At 41.9% G+C, this 24,392-nt stretch overlaps 1 protein-coding gene across 9 annotated transcripts in view; it reads right to left on the reverse strand.

The window, feature by feature from the left end:
- DIXDC1 (DIX domain containing 1) overlaps positions 1 to 24,392 on the reverse strand; it is a 178,698-nt gene that overhangs the window by 97,350 nt on the left and 56,956 nt on the right. For 7 of the 9 annotated variants that reach the window (XM_033917358.1, XM_033917356.1, XM_033917357.1 and 4 more), the window contains 2 exons: positions 18,884 to 19,124; positions 18,112 to 18,237 (listed from right to left, as the gene is read on the reverse strand). In XM_033917358.1, coding sequence (XP_033773249.1) covers positions 18,112 to 18,237; positions 18,884 to 19,124 — 367 coding nt within the window. The remainder of the gene's footprint in view (positions 1 to 18,111; positions 18,238 to 18,883; positions 19,125 to 24,392) is intronic. The other 2 variants (XM_033917360.1, XM_033917359.1) reach the window with 1 other exon arrangement.

Genomic DNA, 24,392 nt, shown 5'->3' on the forward strand with positions numbered 1-24,392 from the left:
AGTGGCAATTTTCATTTTTGAAAGTTTTGTGGGCCAGTAGAATGGGAATATGCAATTTTTTTTCCACAACCTTGATGTTTTCATGTACTACAGCCTAAAAACTGCAGGTAACTAAAGTGGGATATGTGATTTCTGAAGTTAATTACTTTTTTAGTGGTAAATGTTTCTCATGTTTATTTAAACTAGTCACCAATGGCATACACCAATAAAGCAAAAAAAAAAAAAAAACCAACAACAAAAAAACCTATACAAAGAATGTGGATATAATATGTTTGTGTAAAAGTGCTCAGTGTCCATGTCTCCCGGATACGAGTTCAGACAGTAAATAATTATGGACATAAATGAAAAGAGGAAGCACAAGCAAAGAAGAAGGACCAGTGTTCCACAGACGAAATCAAAATACAAAAGCACTTTTGTTGTCCCTTACCAGCCACCTCATACGTGGCCACCGCTGTTTATTATCAAACTCATTTTTTAAAGACATAGGGCCTCTTCTACTAAACCGCGCTAGCGGTTTTAATGCGTGGAGCCACGCTGAATGGCTCGCACTGCTCCCGACGCTCATTGAGTTCCTATGAGCGTCGGGAGCAGCACAGGCCATTCAGTGCAAACCGCTAGCACAGTTTAGTAGACAAGGGGGATAATTAGTCAACACTTGAGGCTGAAATTTTACAGAATTAGGCAGTTGCCATCACTCTATCTTGTAGTATAAAATAAATCACACATCCCGCTTTTGGTTCCTTTTCACTCAAGGGATCACAATTGTTTTCTATTAGAAGTGTTTTGCTTTAGCACAGATCCCTTCTGCATCGACCCCTAAGTGGATGAATCAATGAGAGATAAAGGATCCCTTTGCGCACACTACCAGATTTAGCACGTGCTAAATGCTAAGATCCCATAGTATAAAATGGGCTTTTTAGCATTTAGAACACACTAATTCCAACAGAGTGCGCTAAGCTTTAGTAAAAAAGCCCTAAAATGACTTGTCTAAGGTCACAAGGAGTATCACTGGCACAGGTGAGATTTGAATCCTGGCTTTCTTGGCTCCCAGTTCGTGAACCATTAGGCTACACCTCCTGTACCAATTTTGCTTGGCTAAAATATGCACCTGGTTTTGTACATGACACACCACAACGAAGGGCATCTTTGATAGCACATCTGACTTTGGACATTTTGAGAAAAACATCCAAAAACCGGATGAAGAAAACATCTATTTTCAAACCCGCAGGGCATCTATCTCTTTTTTTTAAAAATAGCTCAGCTAGACATCTAATTTTTTTTTTTTTTTGCCATTATTGAAAAAAAAAAAAGTCCAAATTAAAAACATCCCAAACAAGCCATTTGCATGTAGGAGGAGCCAGCATTTTTTTTAATGGACAGGCTACACAGATAAGACAGCAGAGCAGTAGGGTACCCTAGGGGCCACTGCTGCAAACTTTGCATTAAGGGTGCCAGATGCACATCTCACCATAACCCCTGTACATTACATAAGAACATAAGAATAGCCTTATTGGGTCAGACCAATGATCCATCAAGCCCAGTAGCCCGTTCTCACAGTGGCCAATCCAGGTCACTAGTACCTGACCAAAACCTAAGGTGTAGCAATATTCCATGCTACCAATACAGGGCAAGCAGTGGCTTCCCACATGTCTTTCTCAATAACATACTATGGACTTTTCCTCCAGGAACTTGTCCAAACCTTTCTTAAAACCAGTTACGCTATCCGCTCTTACCACATCCTCTGGCAACGCGTTCCACAGCTTAACTATTCTCTAAGTGAAAAAAAATTTCCTCCTATTGGTTTTTAAAAGTATTTCCCTGTAACTTCATTGAGTGTTCCCTAGTCTTTTTAATTTTTGACAGACTAAAAAATCGATTCACTTGTACCCGCTCTACTCCACTCAGGATTTTGTAGACTTCAATCATATCTCCCCTCAGCCGTCTCTTTTCCAAGCTGAAGAGCTCTAATCGTTTTAGTCTTTCCTCATACAAGAGGAGTTCCATTTCCTTTACCATCTTGGTCACTCTTCTTTGAACCTTTTCTAGTGCCACTATATCTATCTTGAGATAAGGAGACCAGAATTGAATACAATACAAATAAGGTCGCACCATGGAGCGATACAAGGGTATTATGACATTCTTAGTCTTGTTAACCATCCCTTTTTTTAATAATTCCCAGCATCCTATTTGCTTTTTTGGCCTCCGCCACACATTATATTGTGAGGCCTCCAAAATTCCCCCAAAACCTGCTGTACCCACCTGTCTACCATCACAATAGCCCTTATGCCTGCAGGTATCACCTATATGGCAGTGCAGTGGATTTTTGGTACGCACACACTTTCCACCACAAGTGTACTAGTTAGGGTGGCAAATGGGCCTTGGTCCCCTTCTCTGTAGTCCCCTGTACCAAGCTACTCTAGAGACCTGCTTACAGCTCTACTAGGACTGGCCATAGTATTCACAGCTGTCATAGAGACAGATATGTACCATTTCCTGTGGAATATTTGGGAGTGGAAAGGGGTCTATGACCACTGAGGGAGTATGTAGGGGGCCATAGTTTCATCCCTCCAGTGGTGGTTATCTGGTCAGTTTGGTATCTTTTTGGTCCTTATTCATTAAAAAAAAAAAAAAAAACCAGGTCTAGCCCAAAATGTCCAAACAATGCCCTGGACATTTTGTAAAACGTCAAAGTGCTAAGCCTTCTCAAATCACACCTCTAACACACACCCTTACGATTTAGATGCACTGGAGACAAAAACAACCAGAAAGACGTCTAGAAAGTCAGTTTCATAAACACCCACTTGGACATTTTGACTAGTAAGACGTCCAAGTGCAGGTTTATGCCATCTTTTAGTCTACTATCTTTTTTGAAAATGAGTCCCACAATGTTTTGAGGAGATACTTAAGATCAATTAATAGTACACATAGATTTCATATAGCCGAACCATTGAATACCTCCAAAATATATCTGCTCTGATTCATAACTACTGTTGCAAGCGTGTAAACATTGTATATTCAGGAGTATAAAGACACATTAAGCCAAACTCAACTTCTCTATACCCATTCCATTATATTACTGATTTAGAGGAGAATTCATCAAGCTCAGCGCCCCTTAATGAATTATCTCCTTATTGTTTTATTATTGAACTATTACTATATTATAAATTGTTATGAAAATAATAGCGTTTCTCTATTGTACAACAGCATTAACTCTGTGAAGAAGAGGAAGTACAGGGCTTTAGTAAAACCTAATAATGCCAATCTGGCTGCCAAAAGCAGAAGTTTGAACAGGACAGTGGAGTCGGCGTCAAAGTTAAAAGCAATTTTGGATGAAATTGGAATCGGCAAAAATGTTGACTTTGACTCCAGCTTCAAAATAAAAACCTATGTCATCATACTATATATGGTAAATTTATAATTTTATGCTTACAATAGACAGGTAGATGGATAATTAATTTATTTTAGTAAATTTATATATAGCCTAAGTGGTTTACATTCAGATACTCAAGCATTTTTTCCTATTGGTCCTGGTGGGCTCACACTCTCTAATATACCTGGAGCAATGGGGGATTACTGTATATATATTGTTTGGGTTCTTTGTTTAAAATAAATATATTTTGTGATCTATTAGTTCGAATTTTATACATATCCATTTCTGTAATCAAATGTCTTTTAGATTTATTACACGTAACAGAAGTCTGATTCGGAGTTGGACAGTAGAAAAATAGAGGAGTCAGAATGGAAGGTTTGGTGTACCTACTCCACAGTCCTGATTTCTAATACTCTACCTAGGGTATGAAGCACACCTTGATGGGTCAAACTGACGTGTTAAGAGTTAATCTTTCTCTCTTTGCCTCTGGGAACAGCATCAGCCTTTTTTTTTTTTTTTTTTTTTTAATAGTTCCAATCTGTTCTCTCTTCCCTCCATGGACAGCTTCTATATTTGGTGCAGCTCGGGGCAAGCAGACAGCATTCCCCCTGGCAGCCAATGTCTGTGTCAGCTGTGACGCTAAATGCAAAATCCATATTATTTCTGCTCCACAATCCACATATCCCTTAAGGTTTATCTTCTGACACAGACACAAATCCATCACTTTTATTTGCTGTACTGGTACCTGAGACCTAGTCTATGTGTTTATCATTGAAAAATATTGTAGCACAATCTTTCTGTAACCCCTTCAGTGCCAGATACTTGGTCTGATTAGGAAAATCCCAAAAGATTAATTGAAAGCATTCAGCCTTCAAGATATCATTTAAATTTTAATTAAACGTCACAGCCCAGGCAAAGCTTTAATTAAGAAAATTATCCAAAATGAAGTGAATCCTCGGGTTCTTCCTGATAACAGTTTCTGATGGATGCTCTTATGTGACATGTTAACGCTACATAATTAAACAGTCTGTAGTCTCTGGAGATTTCTCAGTTGGGGGATGTCTACAATTTTCTCCTGTTTTCTTTCAGCTTCTGGCTCAATCATAGCCAACCTCCTTGAAGCTACGGAACAATGAGTCTTCATTTTGGCAGCTAGCTGGGTATGAGGTTCCTCATCTTCCTCCACTCTAGTCCTCTCCATCACTGTCCTCTAGAGCAGTGGTTCCCAACCCTGTCCTGGAGGACCACCAGGCCAGTCGGGTTTTCAGGATAGCCCTAATGAATATACATGGAGCAGATTTGCAAGCCTGGCACCTCCATTATATGCAGATCTCTCTCATACATATTCATTAGGGCTATCCTGAAAACTTGACTGGCCTGGTGGTCCTCCAGGACAGGGTTGGGAACCACTGCTCTAGAGAAGAAACCACAGCTCACTCCAGAATGTGACATGCTCTTCCCCAGTAGATGGCACTGTTGTATGATGACTAAGACTCGCTCTCTCTCTCTGTCTAGCCAAGGGCTGTGAACTGAGGGAGTGACAGGTAAGAGATACAGCTCTGAAAAATCACCTAGGCACGAGTCCCAAGCTGGAATAGCACTCTTTGCAACATGCCCCTTAGTGTCCCTACCTCATCCACTGCGCTATGGCCACAGGAGAGACAATGGATAAGGAGCGATTTTTGCACCTGTCTCCCATGTGCCCAGCGTGGCTGCATCACTTGCAGTGTTCGGGATTGCCCTTTACATAGGGGTCTGATTTATGCCTCTGGTATTTCCAGAAAAGAGCAATAGGAAATGTGTGGTTATTGGCTAAGGCCATATCCTATATCCTCTGTTTTAAATTGATAAAAAGAGATTAGGTTCTTACCTTGCTAATATCGTATTTTTCAATAAAGCTTTAATCACTGCTATGACTTCTTCCTTTTAAAATATCTGGTTTTTCTTCAGCTTCAGCTTCCAATTCAATTTCCCCAATGTAATCCTCATTGCAAGTTCAAGTTTCAAGTTTATTAAAATTTTGATTAAGCGCAAATCAAGATTTCTAAGCGTTTTACAAGTTATATTAAAAGGAAGGAGACATAATTGGACAGATTTCCACTGAACAAACATTTGACTAACCGAAACAGGTAGGAAAGGTGGGAGAACTATAAATTTAAAGAAAAGAATACAAAAAAGAGAGACCACAATATGAAGGGGAGGCAGTTAGAATTATCAAAGAAATCTAACCATATTTAAGATCTGTTTAGGAGTCATATGTATCCTGGAAAAGGTAAGCCTTTAAATGCCTTGTTTGTATAAATTTTCTGTATATTCTTTCCATCTCTTTTTAATGTTTTCTGGATCATTCAATATCATTCCATTGGCGTCTTTAAGCATCCCCAGTTGAAGTTGGAATTTCTGCCGCAATCTCTTAAATCTCTTGAAAAGCTAATCTGTTTTTTTCATTTACATGTTCTGATTCAATTTTCTGACAAATATCCTTGATATCATTGTCTTGCTGAACTTGCCGTTGAAATATTTGGTTCATTTGTGATACTTTTTCTCTTTCACCAGATAGTTTTGCTTGTCTTCTTTCTTCTGCAATCCAAGGTGATTTCTTGGCTTTCTTTTTCTTCTGGAGTGTTTTTGGGTTTTTTTTTTAGCTCGTTTGATTGAAAATGGCCCTATCCTGTCCATTTCAGCTTCTGTAGACTACAATCACATGGTTACAGTCACATGATTTCCCCTAACTCTACAAGTGACAAATATGTTAGTGTGTCCCTTAGCTTATTTTCAGAGAACAGTTATGTTATGGCTTCAGCATCCTGTTCCAGATATGAAACCAAAATATTTCTCTTTCTGTTTCAGTGGGCTGCCATATGCCCCTTGGAGATTTTAGCCATCTAGAAAGGCTCTCCACATCAGATTGACAAATTCTGGAGAAAATGCTGTGTTTGACTCCAGCTTGTGTCTCTTGGGCTCCGCAGCCTCCATGTCCCTGTGTTTAGGATGATTGCTAATCCGGGCTCTAAAAGGGATTTACTCCCAACCGATGGATCCCTGACTGTTCCTCAACCATAGAGAGTAAACAGAAGGCTAAGCTGACCACTCCCACCCCCCTTCATGTGCGGCACTGCATGTGGTGCAAGGGCGTCCTTTGGGTGCCTATCCAGTGAAAACCTGGCATGAATTAAGGGTAAAGGAATCTTAGGACTCCATCCCTACAAGTTCTGAGGCAAAACAGATCTGAAGTTTCTGAAGAACTTTACCAAAAAAAAAAAATCAATCAGGAAATTCAAGATGATTGCAGCAGCATTTTGGCACAAAAAAACAGCACCAAAACACTAACCAAAATGTTAAAAAACAGAGATTTTAAGATTTTGGAAGTTGCGAATCCTAAGGAAAGGGACAGACACCTAAAAAAAAAAGGTTTTACACCATCCCCCTGATTATACTCATAGGCTGTTGAAGTCTTACTCACTATGACCTGTGCTGGAAATGTGCTGCAACCTGCCTCAGCTCCAAAGGCAGTTAGATCTGAGAAAAGAAATCACTGCTTCAAAAGTGTTCCTCCAATGCTGAATCTTCAGACTGTCAGTCTGACCGGTGTCTGACTGAGCCTCGAACCCCTGTGGACCCGCAGACATGAAATGGGGAGGCAAAATGCAGCTGACACACTGCGGGATCCCATTAAGCCCCCTACAGATGTCTGATAGCTTGCGCTCAAGGCCCTGTGACACAGTAGGTGAGCAATGCTACAAGGGGGAATGGATCCTGAGCTCCAAAACGTTTCTGTAGGCTGGTGAACAGGTACCATAGAGGGGTTGGCCTGTCAGCTACAGACCTCAGTCTGCTTCTCCTCCATACAGGCAGAGCTGGACCTTCTACTAGGGGAGTTCTTAGCAACAAAATCAGTCAAAAGGCTGTGACAAAGGCCGAAAAAATAAAAAAATAAACAGAACAAATCAGAAAGACTCCTTCTGGCTCGTATGCAAAAGGAAAAACTTAAGGGGCAGCAGAGCCCTCTAGTGAAGTAGGAGGGATTCAAAAGCTGGAGTGGATTCTTCTGCACCGATATTATCCATCCGTCCAGAATGACATACCTATTGCACTAGAATGTTCATATATTTGCAATACTGATGCCCCAGAAGCTAACAAAAGGGCCTTCTCAGTGAGCTCTTCTTGTGAATGTGGCAAAAATCCTGAACACATGTATTCTTTTTCTGCGGGTGGGGAAAACGAGAGGGCACTCTCTAAAACTGAAAGGGGATAGATTCCATACGAACGTAAGAGGGTGGAAAACTGGAATGCTCTTCCGGAGTCTGTCATAGGGGAAAACACCCTCCAGGAATTCAAGCCAAAGTTGGACAAGTTCCTGCTGAACCAGAACGTACGCAGGTAGGGCTAATCTCAACTAGAGCGCTGGTCTTTGACCAGAGGGCCGCCGTGTGAGCGGACTGCTGGGCACGATGGACCAATGGTCTGACCCAGCAGTGGCAATTCTTATGTTCTTATGCCAGGCCTGATTTTGCTTGCCTGGCCACTGCAAAGAAAAGCTGGCATCAAGCAGGGCACTCACATTACATGTAGTCACACTAGCCAATTCAGGAGGAATGTCTTGCCACAAAAATCCAGCATGGTCTGAAATTTTAGGCTCATAAGGAATATAATTCAGTGCTAATACAGAGTACTGAAACCTAGAGAGAGAGACTGAGGTTGGGAGCCTACATTCATGAACTTTTGGAAATCTCTTCAACTGGAAGTAGCTCTTTGAATTCTCACATTCCCCAAGAATTAGCTGAAAATGTGACCCCCAACAGCAGTGGTTTCTAAAAAGGAGGGCCCAGTGGTTAGAGTACCAACTGAGCTGACAAGGGAAGCCTGGTTTAAATCCCAATATAGCAAACTGTAATCCTGGGCCAGTCACTTAAGCCTTCATTGCCTTAGGTATAGTGTGAGCCCTTGCAGTGATATTCAACAGTACTTATCCACATAGCAGCTGTTATATTGGCGAGTGCCCTATCTGTCAATATTCAGAAGCACTATCCCCTGGATTCTGTATATGGCACTCAGATTTAAGCAGGCTCCAAAGATGTGCGCGCACCTTACTTGGCTAACAAGCCTTCAACTATCAATAATTGGATGCTAACCATCAATCACTGACATTAACTAGCAACATCTGGCTGTGTGCTATTCTATTATGCTGGGTGCTTAAATCCCATAGCGCACAACCCAAACAAAGAGTGGCTATGGGAGGAACATGAGTAGGTCATGAGTGTTCCAAAAAGTTGGTGTATTGTTACAGAATAATGGGTCTCTGTGTCCAACTTCGGCACCAGGTTTCAAGAGGCATTAAGTCTGTGCCCAGAATTGGATGCGGGAATTGGCACTAAGCACTAGTCTTAGTAAAAGGTTCATGCCCCTTATAGAATAGCGTTTAGTGCCGATCTCTTCCGGCACCAAATTTTGAGCACCATTACAAAATCCCTCCCTATTCGAATGTTCTTACAGACCACCTCAATGTATATGGGGTAGAGCATGGATATTCTGCCTAACTCCATGGATAGTCAGTGATATTCAGTCACTATCAGCATAGCTACACACTTCTCCCTCCTTATTCGCTGTGATAGGGGATTAACAGACCCGCGAATACAGAAAAACCGCAAATAACTTTTTCATATGTTATTTACTGTTTTCTATTAAAATCCATCGTGAATATGGTGAAACCGCGAATAACATGGTGGGAGACCTGGCCTGTTCCTGAAGGAGAGGCAAAACACGATGAAGAAAGTGCTGGGAATCAGCGATTTCTCTATGCAAGCTGACGTAATTGGGCGGGGGGGGGGGGGGAAGCCAGCAAGCTAAAAACCGCAAATAATCGAAACTGCGAATGCTGAAACCGCGAATATGGAGGGAGACGTGTATAGATTAATTTAGGCCAGCAAGAAAGCTGTCATGACTTATACTGCCTAGCTATATGGAAAGCGGCTCAACATCATTACTATCCAGAGAACTAGCAGCAGTCACCGCTCTTTATATACAGTAGACTCTCAGTTAACTGGCACCCATAGGGGTTGATAGATACCAGCTAAATGTAGTTTCTGGTTGCTTGAGAGTTACTATTAAAAATAGGCTTAACTAATACTATACCCTATAGTATGTCATGCCATAAACTGTTCCAGACAAACTGCCGGACATGTGGTAGGCAAAGCGTGGACATACTTAGGTATGGTGTGTCAAGTTTATACTTAAATTTCTGCTAGAAATTGATTTTATTTTCATTTAAAGTATTATAGTATTTCTTGGATTTTTTTTTTTTTGCTGGTTGCTGAGAGTTCTGGTTGCTTGAGTTCCAATTAACAGAGAGTCTACTGTATCTTCAGTGCTGCTCACTAGTGCTGCCTGATTCAGGAAAAAAAAATTTGATTCGATTCAATTCAGTCTATTGAATCGATGTTTCGATTCAATTCGATTTTCCTGCCCAATTGGGTGTTTTTTTCAAACATCCTGGTGGGTTTATTTTATAGCCTCTTCACCCCCTTTGCCTTCTCCTACCCACACTGGTGCTGTGGTGTAAATAAAAAAACAAAAAAGACTTTTCCTTTCTCTGTTAAATCCTTGGTCACGTTCACGATCTAACACCAGCTCTGGTAGGATACACATTTTAAATCTGACATATTGTAATCACAAAACATTAAATAAAATTATTTTTTCTACCTTTTGTTATCAGGTCGTTATTCAAATCATGTTGATTCCAGGCTCTGGTTGTCTTCTGATAACTTGCTTGCCAGGGCCTCCTTCTTTCTTCGTTCTAACCATCCATCTTCCATCTCTGTCCTCCCTTTCTGTTTCCCTTCCCTCCCCCAGAGGTCTGGCATCTTTCATTTTTTTCATCTCCATCCCTTCAGCTGCAGCGATGAACCCCACCATCCCAAGATCCACCATCTCTCCTTTACTCAACTACCCTTTCATCCACCATCTCTCCCTCCTTCCCCACCACTCCAGGATCTACGAGTTCTCCCTTTCTCTTCTCAACTACCCTCCTATCCAGTATCTCTATCACCCCCCCCAAACTATCCCTTGTGTACAACTTCTCTCCCTCTCTGTTCCTTCCCTCCCTAAATCCCATTGTCCATCATCTCTTTCCCTCTCCTCTGTTTTTAGACCCATCATTTCTTCCCCCTCCTTCTCCAACCAGTCTGGTAAATGCACGTCTCTTTGAATCCCCCTTCCCTCCCTACCTCCATGTACTTCTACACCAGGGCCCCCCTCCCCCTGAAGGCCTGCACCGCCTGAAAGCCTGTCCCCCCTGAAGACCTGAACCCCCCCTGAAATCCTGCCCCCCCCCCCCCCAAGGCCTATCCCCCCCCTGAAGGCCTGCATGTTCCCCCATGGCCTCCTGGTCTTACCTTTACTTAATTACAGCAGCAGAGCAGCCTACAGAGATGATCGCCGGTGCTTTAGCGATCCTTGCAGGTTGCCATTGTCCTGAGCAGCATGTTCCCTCTGCCATAATCCTACCCCTCCTCTGACGTCAGGGGCAGGATCGCGGCAGAGGGATCCTGCTGCTCAGTACGACGGCAGCCTGCAAGGATCGCTAAATTCTCAGAGTTTTTTAGCCTATGTCTCCAAATAATGCTCAAGGAAGCATACAGCATGCATATATTGGGCTACAATTATTCCCTGCCCAAATGAATTTACAATTTAAAGGGCTAATTCTAGGACACATTTTATGCATGCATTACCTCAATAATCTTCTTTCCAGTATAAAGGAACATGAGTCTTGACCAGTGGGTTATTCACCTCTACCCAAAAGTGTTTGCAGAAGGAGTCATCTACAACTTTTCAGCTCCGGCTTCTTGTGTCAGTGGGCAGTCCCCATCTCATCAGTTTGTACCAAAATAGTTGATCATCCCTAAAAGAGGAGAAATAACAAGGAAGGCACGGGGAATTCCTCAACCAAGTCATGTCTTTTCTGCTCTGCAACAAAGACAATTAATTACTCAATGAAACTCAATATAAGCAAGGTGGACCCAAACAAGCTACCTGAGTGCAACCAGCACTCACATTTATACAGCTATTGTAGGCTCTCTCGCAGACTTTGCCAGTGAGTTATCACATCACTTATTGTACTTATTGGAAAGTTAAAAAAACAATCATCTACATAGAAACATAAAAACATGATGGCAGATAAAGGCCAAATGACCCATCTAATCTGTCCATCCACAGTAACCATTATCTCTTTCTCTCTCCGAGAGATCCCTTGTGCCTATCCCAGGCCCTTTCGAATTCAAACATAGTTTCTGTCTCCACCGCCTCTTCCGGGAGACTGTTCCATGCATCTACCACCCTTTCTGTAAAAAAGTATTTCCTTAAATTACTCCCGAGCCTTTCACCTCTTAACTTCATCCTATGCCTTCTCATTCCAGAGCTTCCTTTCAACTGAGAGAGACTCGACTCATTTGCATTTACATCACGTAGGTATTCAAATGTCTCTATCATATCTCCCCTCTCCCACCTTTCGTCCAAAGTATACAGATTGAGATCTTTAAGTTTTTCCCCATACGCCTTATGATAAAGACCACATACCAACTTAGTACATACTCTCTTAGCTGCTCCAAGGCAAGCATTTGGAGACATACATACATGTCTAAGACAGGAAGCAGGCTAAATTGATATTTGGTAGTTTGGGTGTCAAGACTCATGTTCCTTTATACTGGAAAGATTATCAAGGTAAGAACCTAACATTCCACTCCAGTGTAAAAGGAATATGAAACTTGATCAGTGGGAAATACCAAAGCTGTCCCCTGACTTTAAGGTGGGGCAGATGAGCCTGCTGCTAGCACCGAAGACACAAATGTGCGTTCACATCCATTCTGTTAAACTTTGTGAAAGTATGAAGAGTGGACAATGTAGCTGCCCTACAAATCTCCTCGGGTGAAACTGTCCAGGATGCTTGAAGTACCTGTATGTAAACCACTTTGAGTGTGGTTGTATAACTATAAAAAGGCGGTATATAAGTTCCAATCCCTTTCTGCCCTGAAGAAGCACACTTCTGGTGCATTGTGCCTTCTCGGAGATTGGTGGTTGTTTACCACAGCCAATGTAGTCAGATGAAATAGTTTTGCGGATCCATCTGGAAATCGAAGCCTTAGATGCTGGCTTCTCCGATTCGCAGGACTGGTAATCCCAAAAAGATGCTCTGAAAGATTGAAAGATGAAAATCATTCATCACCCCGAGATTACAGAGAACTCTCCTCACATCCAGTAACTCCAAAACTTCCAGAAGGAAAAACTGAGGAGATGAGGACTACCCACTGACACAAGGAGGTGGAGTTGAAAAGCTGTAGATGATTCCTTCTGCAAAAACTCACGGGTAGAGATGAATAATCCACTGGCCAAGACTCATGTTCTTTTAGTACTGGAGTACACACATGTATAATATTCATTTCAATTAACACACTTCTACTCTGCTCTTTCACCTAAAAGTATAAAGGGCAGAATACAGTAATAGTAAGTAAATTCAGAATTGAAAAACTCTTTAAAGATAAACCTACAAAATATTATATTATTATAGTCTTCTTTAATTCTAAAAAATATCTTCTGTAAATCTCTTTCCACAAAAGGTTGCTACCTAGCAAAAACTCTTAACATTTTCAGCTTATCATCCTCCAGAGGCCAAAATGAACTTGGATGAATTGAGCTCTTGCTAATTAAATAACAATAATGTCACAGTCATTACGAGGTCATAGACAAGGTCACAAAGGCAGTAAGAACAGCTGAGACCCCTTGTCTGCCCCTCACCACACACTTTGCTTTCAGATCCTGAATATGAATCCTAGAGGGTTATAAGCACAGTAACATATAAGAACAGGAATTAAAAGAACTGAATCAAGTGGCAAAAGCTGATTTGAAAATCTGTCACCAGAAACCTGAATTAGAATGATAAGGTCTGATATTCAAAGTGAGTTATATGTTTGCCCTTATACAAATAAAATCAGATTGTTTATTTTAACTCACTAAATAGCCATTTTTTTAAGAAGGTTTGGGGAGGGGCAGAGGTGGAGCCAGCAAATATCCATTTAGCTGAAGTATTCAGCCACTTAATGGATGTTATCCATTTAATTTACATCTGCTGTGTAGCAGACCTAAATTAAGTAGATAATTCTCACACAAAGGAGATCATTTGATGAATGACTTTTGTTTTATTCAACAGCAAACTATAAGAACCAAGGCATTATACTGGCCTTATAAGGCCTTACTTCATTTGCTCTTTAAGTTTCTATTTTAATTGATAATTTTTATGGACTATGTATCTCTTCCATGTTCAATACTTTTGTTCTTGATGTTGTTTCACAATTCTTCTTTGAATAAAAAGATTTAAATATAAATAGTTTTCTTAGGCTTCAGTGGTTGGTGGTGTCATGGTTCTTGCAGCTGTCCAGGTGGTGCTTGTCTGAATTTCCTTGACCAAAGTTTCGGCCATCTTACCATGGCTTTCTTCAGGATTCAGGATGAAGAAAGCTACAGCAAGATGAATGAAACATCAGACAAGCAAACTCAGATGTGACACCACCTGGACAACGGTAAGAAACTAAATGGTGCGTTGCCAAAGTGATCACTGCCTAACCTATATGGTTGGTGGTTTTTCCTTAAACAGACAGGTATGCTCAGAGACACCATCTAGTTAAGCACTGGGACTGGGGCTTAACCACATAGTGATTGCCCCCAGCTGAAAATCAGGCCCTTAAGCTTTAAACCAAGGGTATCCAACCTTTTGGCTTCCCTGAGCCACATTGGCTGAAAAAAATGTTTCTAAGGCCGCACAAATGCGCAAACGCTGCAGCAAGACAGAGGAGGGAGCCGGCAAGATGGTAAACACCCGGGGGCAGCAGAGGAAAATACTGCATCACTCTCGACCAGGGCCGCACAAAATACTTCACAGGGCCGCATGCAGCCCTCGGGGTGCAGGTTGGACACTCCTGCTTTAAACCAATGGCCTGCGTTTCACATTTCAATTCTATTTGTAGTCTGTTGCCCAAGGAAAAGACACTGAAAGTCTTCCAGACTTTTTCCTTCTTTAAACATGTTAATTTCTACCCAACAGTACTCCAGTTTTTCTTTTGGTAAATGTTTATTTCTGCTGAACAAGCACAAGCATAGTACTCTTCTATTAAAGTACAGATGAACTGTCACTTTTAGTACCTCAGAAAAACATTAGCTTTCCCCAGAAGGGAACAGTAATCATATATTCTGCTGATAATTTTTTGCTTTCCTTGAAAGAAACATTTTTCTAATGTAGTCTTTGTTATTAGCCCAGACATACCTAGCATGGGAGTAATTTTAAACAAGTCACCCTGGAAAAATTTCCCAAATGTGCCTAGTTTAAGCCTATTTTATAGAGCAACATAGGTGCCTATGTAACTTTGGGGCTCATTTTCAAAACAAAAAATGCTCAAAAAGTGGCATAAAGGTGCAAATGGACATTTTTCTCACCAATGCACCCAAAGCGCTATTTTTGAAGCACATTTTGAAGATGATTTTCTATGATGTTTGTCTGTAGTGCATCTACATTTCAAGTGGGTATGTTGGAGGCATGGTTTGGGCAGGACTAGGGCAGACTTACAATTTTGACATTTTTCTGCAATAACGCAACATTGTAGAAAACCTCCAGGGCAAAATTGGACATTTGAAGCTAGACTTGTTCAATAAGTGCCAAAAAGGTGCCCAAACTTACCAGATGATTTTCTATGATGTTTGTCTGTAGTGCATCTACATTTCAAGTGGGTATGTTGGAGGCATGGTTTGGGCAGGACTAGGGCAGACTTACAATTTTGACATTTTTCTGCAATAACGCAACATTGTAGAAAACCTCCAGGGCAAAATTGGACATTTGAAGCTAGACTTGTTTCAATAAGTGCCAAAAAGGTGCCCAAACTTACCAGATGACCACTGGCAGCATTAAAGAATGAACCCCCTCCCATAGTTTTCCAGTAGTCACTGACCCCCCCCCCCATCAAATAAGGCTGCCTCAGAGCATATAATGTCACGCTTCTGCTCCAACAAAGCGCAAGGTCCAGGCTTGAATGTCTTCTCACTACCACAGAAGTGTCTCTTTTGGCAGCTTATGGACAGCCAGCTCTGGGACACTCCTCTAATAAGGAGTAGAGGTCTGCAAGGGAACGGGGATCGCGGGAATCCCGCAGGGGTCCCGTGGGAATCCCCCCTAACCCACGGGACTCCCACAGGGACCCCCCTCTAGCCAACGGGACTCCCACGGGGATGGAAGGCTTTGGAAGCAGGGTTCGTCCATATAATATAATGGACATGTCAGCCTTAGTAAAAGAGGGGGTTTATAAGTTAATTACCTGAACAGAAAACAAAAAAAGGGTTCCACTAAAGAGATTCCACAAGGAAAACAGCAGCGCAAACACAAAAGAAACTGTGGAATTGATGATCCTGTCAGAAGTAATTGTTGCTTTTTATGGGGACAGGCGGGGATAGAGGTTATTCCTTGCGGGGATGGGTGGGGACAGAGATGATCCTGACGGGGACGCGTGGGGACGGAGAGGATCCTGGTGGGGACGGAGAGGATCCTGGCGGGGACGGGTGAGATTTCTGTCCCCACGGAACTCTCTAGTAAGGACTTGAGGCAGCCGTGTTGGGCATTGTTCCTGGGAGTAACTTTTCAAGCACTTTGGGGGAAAAGCAACTTTAAAAAGGAGTTGTAGATGGTAGATGTATAAATGAAAACTTGAAAACAAAAGCCACGTACTTTCACACCATCAGTACGTACCAGGTTTAGGGGTGGAGTCTGGGAGACAGCATGGGTGGAGTAATCTAATCTAATGTTCAATTTCTGGATTACTCGATGCCTAAATAGGTTCAAAGTGATTTACAATTTAAGAAGCTCATATTGTGATGTGAAGAATTACAATTCTGAAGTACTGTACAGAATATATGGACTACAGTAAAGTTGTTATATAAACACAATACTGTTGAATAAACATTGAGTTGTCATTAGAATTACAATACATTTGAATTAGAAATATAACGTAGTTGAATTAGCATCATATTGGTTGGGAGCAATTGTGTTATACAATATTTAAATAGGTAGTTCTTGTGATTTAGTGAGGTTAGAGTGGCTTATGGACCTGGGTCCTCCTCTCTGTGGCTCACTAGCCCACCCACCAGGCTACCTGTGTGATGCTCTTCTAGGCTTTCCCATACCAGGTGTTGCTGTTGAGACAGTTATGTACTGTTTCATTCTGATTTTGGAGGGGTGAGTAGTGGTCAATGACCACTACGGGAGTATAGGGAAGTCATTACTTAATCCCTCCGGTGGTCATCTGGTCAGTTGAGGTATCTTTCTACCACTTAGACGCTTTAAAAACAGGTCTAGCTCCGAATGTTTAATAATAATAATAATAATAATAACTTTATTTTGTATACCACCATACCCAGAGAGTTCTAGGCGGTTCACAGCAATTAATTAAGATTACAAACGATGAGATCATTGGAATTAACATTTTAGGAATGCCGTGGTCATTGAAGTTGATAGGAATATACAAGAATGTACAAGGAATATACAAGAATGTACAGGAATATACAAGAATGTACCATAGGAAGGCAATATTTTATTTTCAGGAATATACCGGTCATTAAGGTTAATGTTTGGAAGGTACGATAAGAGGGAAGGAGGGGGTTCCCGTGTATTGATGGGAGTTGAAGAGGTGAGGGTGTGTTAAGGGTTCTGTCCGTGGAATAAGTGAGTTTTGAGTTTTTTTCTGTCCAGGACATCTTGAGAAAGGTTTGATTATCACCGCAAGACATCAAGTCTAAGCCTGCCCATAACATGCCTCCAACATGCATTTTTGGACGCACAGTGGCTAGGACACTTCACAAGACAATCTGAAAGACATTTTTGAAAACTGGCACGTGAATGTCCTGGTGATGTTCAAATGCTAATTTCTGCTATTTTGGGGAAGTCTTAATGTTTTGAAAATGCCCCTAATAGGCACCTATATGCATTTACAAAATAAGCTACAAACAGGTGCCTACTTAACTTCTCCCACAGGTGGAATGTTATAAAAATTATTCTCCACATATGTACATCTGACCCCGCTTCAAACACTGGTGCAAATAAACAGGAGAGAACCAACTTTGATCCTACAACCAGCCCCGTGAACTGTGTGAAAACTGCTGAAATAATACTAACATTGGGGTTGTTTTTTTTTTCCAAATGATAAAGATTTCCATATTCAACAGTGCCCTGCTTACTGAAACCCTCATCAAAATCAGTGAAATTCCACCCTTGCCCTTACTCCTCCGCCCTCTCCCCCCTATATCTGTTCTCTGCATATTCGAAACCTGCCTTTGTCTGGTTACTGCCATTTCTGCTGATGGGTGATTTCAGATACTCATAACAAAATGGCATTGATTATTTATTCTAATGATCAGACATCTTAAAACCTTAGTATTGGATAAGATATAGGGGGGGTGGGATTATGAATGATAATAATTGTTAATTATTAATATATGGGTGGGTGGGGTGGGATTCTTTTATATTTATATATTTGGAGGAATATAAATAAGATTGTCAAGTGATTAGTTAAAAATATTTCTGATTATTATACACTTGTTGTAATATTTGAAAATGAATAAAGATTTATAAATAAATAAAAAATGGCATTTCTTTATGTATCCCTGAGCCACCCTCCTTCCATCTTCCTATCACTATATTTCATGGAGGCAGTTACCTTGAGGACTCGGATGTAGAAGGTGACCCCTGATGCCCTTCATACTGCTGCACCATTGCCCGCACGCTCCAGTATGGTTTTTCAATTTCTTCATCCAGACTGCTGATTCTGCAGGCAGAAAACCCACTATCGCTGATAAGCATTTAAAGAGAGTGCACAGCTATACCCTGCGGGAATTTGCACCAGTAATACTATTGCCCTGGATGCCAACTCACAATTTCAAGTCCAGACTATTGCACTGTTCAAGATTTTATCTTTAGTTTAGTGTTAGAAATCGGTATTTTATTGGACATAATGAGCAGTAATATGGGCCCTCATTTTACATGCCCTATTCGCATTTGATGAGTGTATAAACTGGCACTTAAACGTTTATCTTGCCACGATATGCACATGTCAAACCCAAGCGCATGCAAATGGCTAAGGGATGTGGTCTGAGCGTGTTTTGGGCAGGACAAGAGTGTTGCAAGTTCATAAATGTATATTTCCCCATTTCAGAAGAGGACTAAGCATCAACGTCCTAAAAGATCAACCTTGGGAGTTACGCCTGCTACCAAGCAAGCCTGGGATTTGGTAAACAACTGCTGTTGAGTAGCACTGCACTGAAGGGATTAGGAGGTCCCCCTTAATACCAGTCACTTTAACAGCAGTCGGGATAATACCCAGCTATTTTTCTAAGGCTACAACAAAAAGGCCAAACAATGTGTTCTGAAAATGAAAAGCAAGTACTACAACGAGGTGGCAGGTAAGGGCTTTTTTTCCTCCTTTTTTTTACCTCTGTCTGTAGTGAAAGACATCTCGCCCTGATCGGGACACATCCTGCCGTACGTCTGCCAGGACAGTCACAGCTCCCTGGGCGACAGCCATGGCGGACCGTGGTCTGTGATTGGCTGATGATGCTGCTTGCTTCTTGCCTGCTGGATTCTGACTGATAGTTTTTCCAGTGCAGGGTTTGAAGTGAGCAGCCAGTGCAAGTATCAGTCTCATGATGGATTTCAGGTTTCCTTCAACTATATCTGTTTGTATGACCAGAAAAAAGAAAAAGACAAATGACATGAAGGAATCACCTTAACTAAAAGTAAGTCTTATAGTATCTTTCATACAAATAAGATTTCCACACACTTTACTAGTGCGATTGCATTGATGTTTTATATGTTTGTTTATCTCTCTATAATGGATGATTATATTGCATGCCCTCGGCACAGTATTGCATGTAGAATCACCACTCTGTAATGGTTGGTTTCTGCATGATTGGAGACAGGAACAATCAGGTCAATATTCAAATGCTTCACTTGGTATATTTATAAAATGCTGGCTGTGATGTTTAAGTAGAGTACCAATATACAGCAATGCTATCCATATAGTGAGCAGTGCTGTATATACATATTGGACAATTTTCAGCCAGTGAGGGGCAGCGTGCTAGTGCTCAACCCGGATATTCAACACTGGACTGTTTCTGGGGTTTTTTTGGGGGGTGGGACAGCTCTAATTTAACCAGCTAAGCAAATATGGTTAAGTTAATAGCGAGCAAATTGAAAGGACTGCTATTTATGTGGTCCAATTAGCCTGCTCAACTTAGCCACCCAGTGCTGAATATTTATGGCTATCTGGCTAAGTTTCACAACATAGGGCTAGATTCACTAACCTTTTTTCTTGGGGCGATCCGTGGCCGATTCCACCAGGCCCGATTGATTCACAACGCGAACAAATTCAAATTAGGGTGATCGGAGGAACACCCTCCTCCGACCATACGGATCGCGAGTTTGCGATCCTGACGCATGTGCAGACCATCTGCTTTCCCTGCAGATGGTCTGCGCATGCATTTTGGGTCCAGGTGTTTTGGGGGTTTTTTTTATTGCTGGTTTGTTTTTTGTAGCGCCGACTCTCCTGCTCTCCCCTTCCAGCTGCTCTTGCTGCCTAGACTCTCCTGCCCTATGCCGCCCTTCCCCGCAGTGCAGCCCCACTTTAAAACCATGGACTGCACTGTGGGGAAGGGCGGCATTCTTCCCCACAGACTTAGCAGGCTTGCTGTTTGAATGTGCCCCGACTCTCCTGCTCTCCCCACCCCGGTGGCAGCAGCCTCTTCCCTTTCACCAACTGTCAGCTGGTCATACCCTGCTCTCTGCCGCCTTCCCTGTAGTGTGAGCCTATGGGTTTAAAGCAGGGCTGCACTGCGGCGTGCAGCCCCGCTTTAAACCTGCGGGCTCGCACTACAGGGAAGGCAGCAGAGAGTTCATAGGGGAGAAAGCAGGGCTGGAAGATCGGGATTGTTGCTTGCAGGAAAAAAACCCTGAAAATCAGGGCAGAGTGCAGGGCGGCAGTGGAAAATCGGGGCAGAGTGCAGGACGGCAATGGAGCAGGAGAGTCGGAAAGCCATTTGTGACTGGTCCCAAACAGTCGCTTTTTGGGTTGATCAGCCAGCCCAGTCAGATTGGGAACTTTTTTTAGTGAATCGCGTCCCTGCAGTTCCCCTCATTTGCATGCGCGGATTGGAATCGGATCATTACACAGGTTAGTGAATATTGTGGGAAGGAAATCGGATCACAAAGGACTCACAAACCAAACGATACACGATCGGTTTGCTTAGTGAATCTAGCCCATAGCCAGTTAGCAGCTAGTTGCTAATTGCGAATATTCAATAGAGTTAACTGGCTATCTCTCGCTGAATATTAGCAGTTAGCCAGCTAAGCTACAAGCTATTTAACCGGCCAGAAACTGTTCCTGGCCAGTTAAATAGTGCTGAATATCAGGAGGGATAGAGACTGCTGACCAGCACTAGATCATGGATAACAGTGATATTTGCCCACAAAGTATAGCTAAGTAATTTAATTTAGTACAGCCTTTTTGTTGGCCTAAATTAATTTACATCTCTATATGGAGAGCATCTGAATATCCTGGCTATCTGCAAAATTAAGAGAAAGGCACAGGCTCCATCCTTGATCTTTCTCCCAACAGACGTGAAACTTTGACAAAGCATTCGTGGATCCTTCATTATTTCTAAAAAATGCACAGAAGTAAATTAGTTATAAATGGCCTGGTGCAAATCAAACTCACTTTTGTAGAACCTATGCTAAATTGTAAGGTGGGAGGCAGCTACTGCCTGCTTCCTTTCTGCAACCCCATGAGAATTTGACAGTTTGGAACTGATGTCTCTAAAGTATCTTTTAAAAATCCAAGTAAAGCTGAACAAGAAAACAAGACTCCTTAGATATTCCCATTTTTTAAACTGCCCATGATGCTACAAGGTGTGCAAGTGTTTTAAACCCACAATCTTTTCACCAGTTTTCAAAGTAAAAATCAGATGTGTATGAGCACTCTGGAAATTGCCGAAGAAAAAAGTACTTGCACGGATCTGCACCTGTTTTTTTTCCAACCAAAATAACACACATAGTTTTGAAAATCCTACTAGAACTGAGTTAGTTGGCAGCTCTAAACATACCCTGTCATCTCCGCTGCACTTAGGGGCACTCTCCCTCAATTTGGGGACACTTCCCCGGTATCTGGCACACCCCGCGCCAGTTATAAAGCCTGCCAGCCTTCCCTGGCCCTTAAGCCTACCTTTTTTCAACTCGGGACCTGGCATCTGCCAGACCAGGTCTCCGGCAGCTTTCTGCCACTTTCTGCGGCTCTCCTTGGCCTCCAGAGCTCTTTGATCCTTCTCCTTCAGGCCCTTCTGCTCTTCCCAGCCCCTGGCCTAGTTTTCAGCACACAAGCGTGGCCCCATTATTAGCACGCATTACCAGCACACCAGTTGGGCTCTCCTTCCTCTTCAGCACATGCGTGGACTACCACGCATGCGCCCTTGCAGCTCTACTCCCCCCTCCTTCCCAACAGCTGGCACTTCAATCCAAATTAGTGCCGCAACCACCAAGAACACGCCTGCCCCGATGCTGGGCCCTGCCTTCCTACCCCTCCAGCGGCTGACAAATTTTTTTTTTTTTTTTTTTTTTTACCACACTGCCACAGGAGACTGCCGGCTCCAGCAAACCAGCCTTCCGGGTCCTGCCTCGAGGCCACGGCAGGACCCCGAAGATTTTGGGCCCCATCGAGACCCCATCACAGCCAGGCCACAGTTTCTGATAGGCTCTCAGCCACTGGACCCAAAATAATAATAATAAAAAACAGATACCAGATTCTAGTGCTGTTCTGTTTCTGGTCACAATACCAGGGGCTAGAGCCTCAACTCTAATAACCAATGCCCTGCACCCAAACAGCTCCTAGAAGGATGAGGACTACCGCTGTATCTTCTGAAGTGGGCTCCCTCTGTTCTGGAGGACTTTTCTGTAATTTTCTTTATGGTCTTCAATTTGAACCCCACCCCTACTCCCAAAAGCTTTCACTGGCCCAGGTTGCTGCAGGTTCCATTAAATAAGAATTTTCCAAGACCAGTAAGAAGCTTTTCATCCCAGCAATGGTTCCCCATCTTGCTGCCCTCCTGCTGTCAACATTAATTGGATTCAATACAGTAAACTATTTGCCTCTTTGACTTACCATACTATATTGTTTCTTATACCCCACAAATGTCAACTGAGAATCATTGCGGCTTCCTTGGAACATAATGGCAGTGAACTCATTCTGAGCCTGTGTTCCTAGGAGGTCAACCCAAATTTCAGCCTCAGTAACATCATCCTTTATACAAACATCAAAGTAGCAGCTTCACTATTAAGCTGCCTAAGCTGTCAAATTGCTCTCTAATGGGATAGTCTATAGGTAATTCAGGAAATAGTTTTTATAACTCATTTGCCCCAGTCACACTGCACTGTTCAACTCTTATGTAGCTCTCTGCTAAGATATGAAAGCAATTTACAGTGGGAGATGGAAGCAGGGTTACTTAATAATGGTGCCTGAAGAAGTTAATTGGAGTACAGAAAAGGATCTTGAAATCGGAAGCAATTTATTGAAATTTCTAGACAGAGTAAAGGCAGTCAGGATGGTTAACAGTTACCCCCCAGATTCTATATATGATGTCCAAAGTTGCATGATAAAATCTGGGCCTACACCTCAAGTTTTGCATGTAACTTAATTGATTAACAAGTTTTTAACTAGCAATAATTGGGCACTAACAACCATTATTGCAGTTAATTGGTATCACTTGTATTTGCCAACACAACTATTTGCTGCACACTATTCTATAAGGCTCAGTGCCTTACTGAACATAGATGAAAAGGAAGCATGGCCAGGAGTGTGTCAGGGGAATTCTGAAAAGTTGTGCATAGAATTACAGAATACTGCCTTACCTCGCCTAATTTGGACACTGGTATTTATACTAGGTTTTAGCAGGAGGTAAGTCTGGTGCCCATAGGTTAGATGTAGGAGCCATGATAAATGCTATTTTATATATTGCACTTAACACTGAATTTTTTCTGCACACAAGGTTTGGCGCCATTTATAAAATTTCCTCCATAGTGACATATGTAGCTATCAGTAGTCACTAGTAGATACATGTTGGTTAAAGAGCAGCACCAGTGCAGGAATCAAAAAAGGATAAGCTCTCCAGGTTATCTTGTGTCTCATTTTTCTTTGAATCACGCCAAAAAGAACACACGTAGAGTGCACTTGTTATCATATCCCTGCATAAAATCCTGTCGTTATAAGAAGTTCCTTGAGAGAACCCTCTCAGTTCAAGCCGCTAAATTGAATGTATGGCTTGGAAAAATTATGTTAGAGGTCTCTTCCTATCTTGATTTTAGAAAATTGTTAAAGACTCAACTCTTTGACAGGCTGGTATTTTAATGCATTCTGTTTCATTTTTTCAATCAAGTTCCTTATATTCAACTGATATATTTTATCTGTTCTATGTATTATTCCTTTCCCTGCCATGCCGGTATTTTATTGCCTGTCTGGGTGGCATTTAACAGTTCTTTTTAAACTGTCAACAGTGATTCCCCAATTTAAAACTGTTTTCTTTTTTGCATTATATTACAAATGCTTTCTGTCTTTATCTGTTTTTAAGTCCATTATTCTAATTTGTATTTTATCTGTATCCCATGTATTAGCTCACCTTGTTGTGAACCGCCTAGAACTTTTTCGGTATGGCGGTATATAAGAATAAAATTATTATTATTATTATAAAGCCTGTAGAAGATTAAACATAGTTCTAAAATAATCAGATGTGCTGGAGGGGAAGGAGAGGGGAAGTGAATAGCTTGGCAGTAAACCACTCTATTCCTGCCCCCATGAGGTCTGATCCTGTCCCTGCTCCATTCCTGCAAGCTCTGTCTTCATCTGCACAAGCCTCAAACACTTTAAAACCATAAGTGTTTGAGGCTTATGCGGTTAAGGCA

The sequence above is a fragment of the Geotrypetes seraphini genome, chromosome 13, assembly GCF_902459505.1.
Source record: "Geotrypetes seraphini chromosome 13, aGeoSer1.1, whole genome shotgun sequence".
Classification (NCBI taxonomy): Eukaryota; Metazoa; Chordata; class Amphibia; order Gymnophiona; family Dermophiidae; genus Geotrypetes; species Geotrypetes seraphini.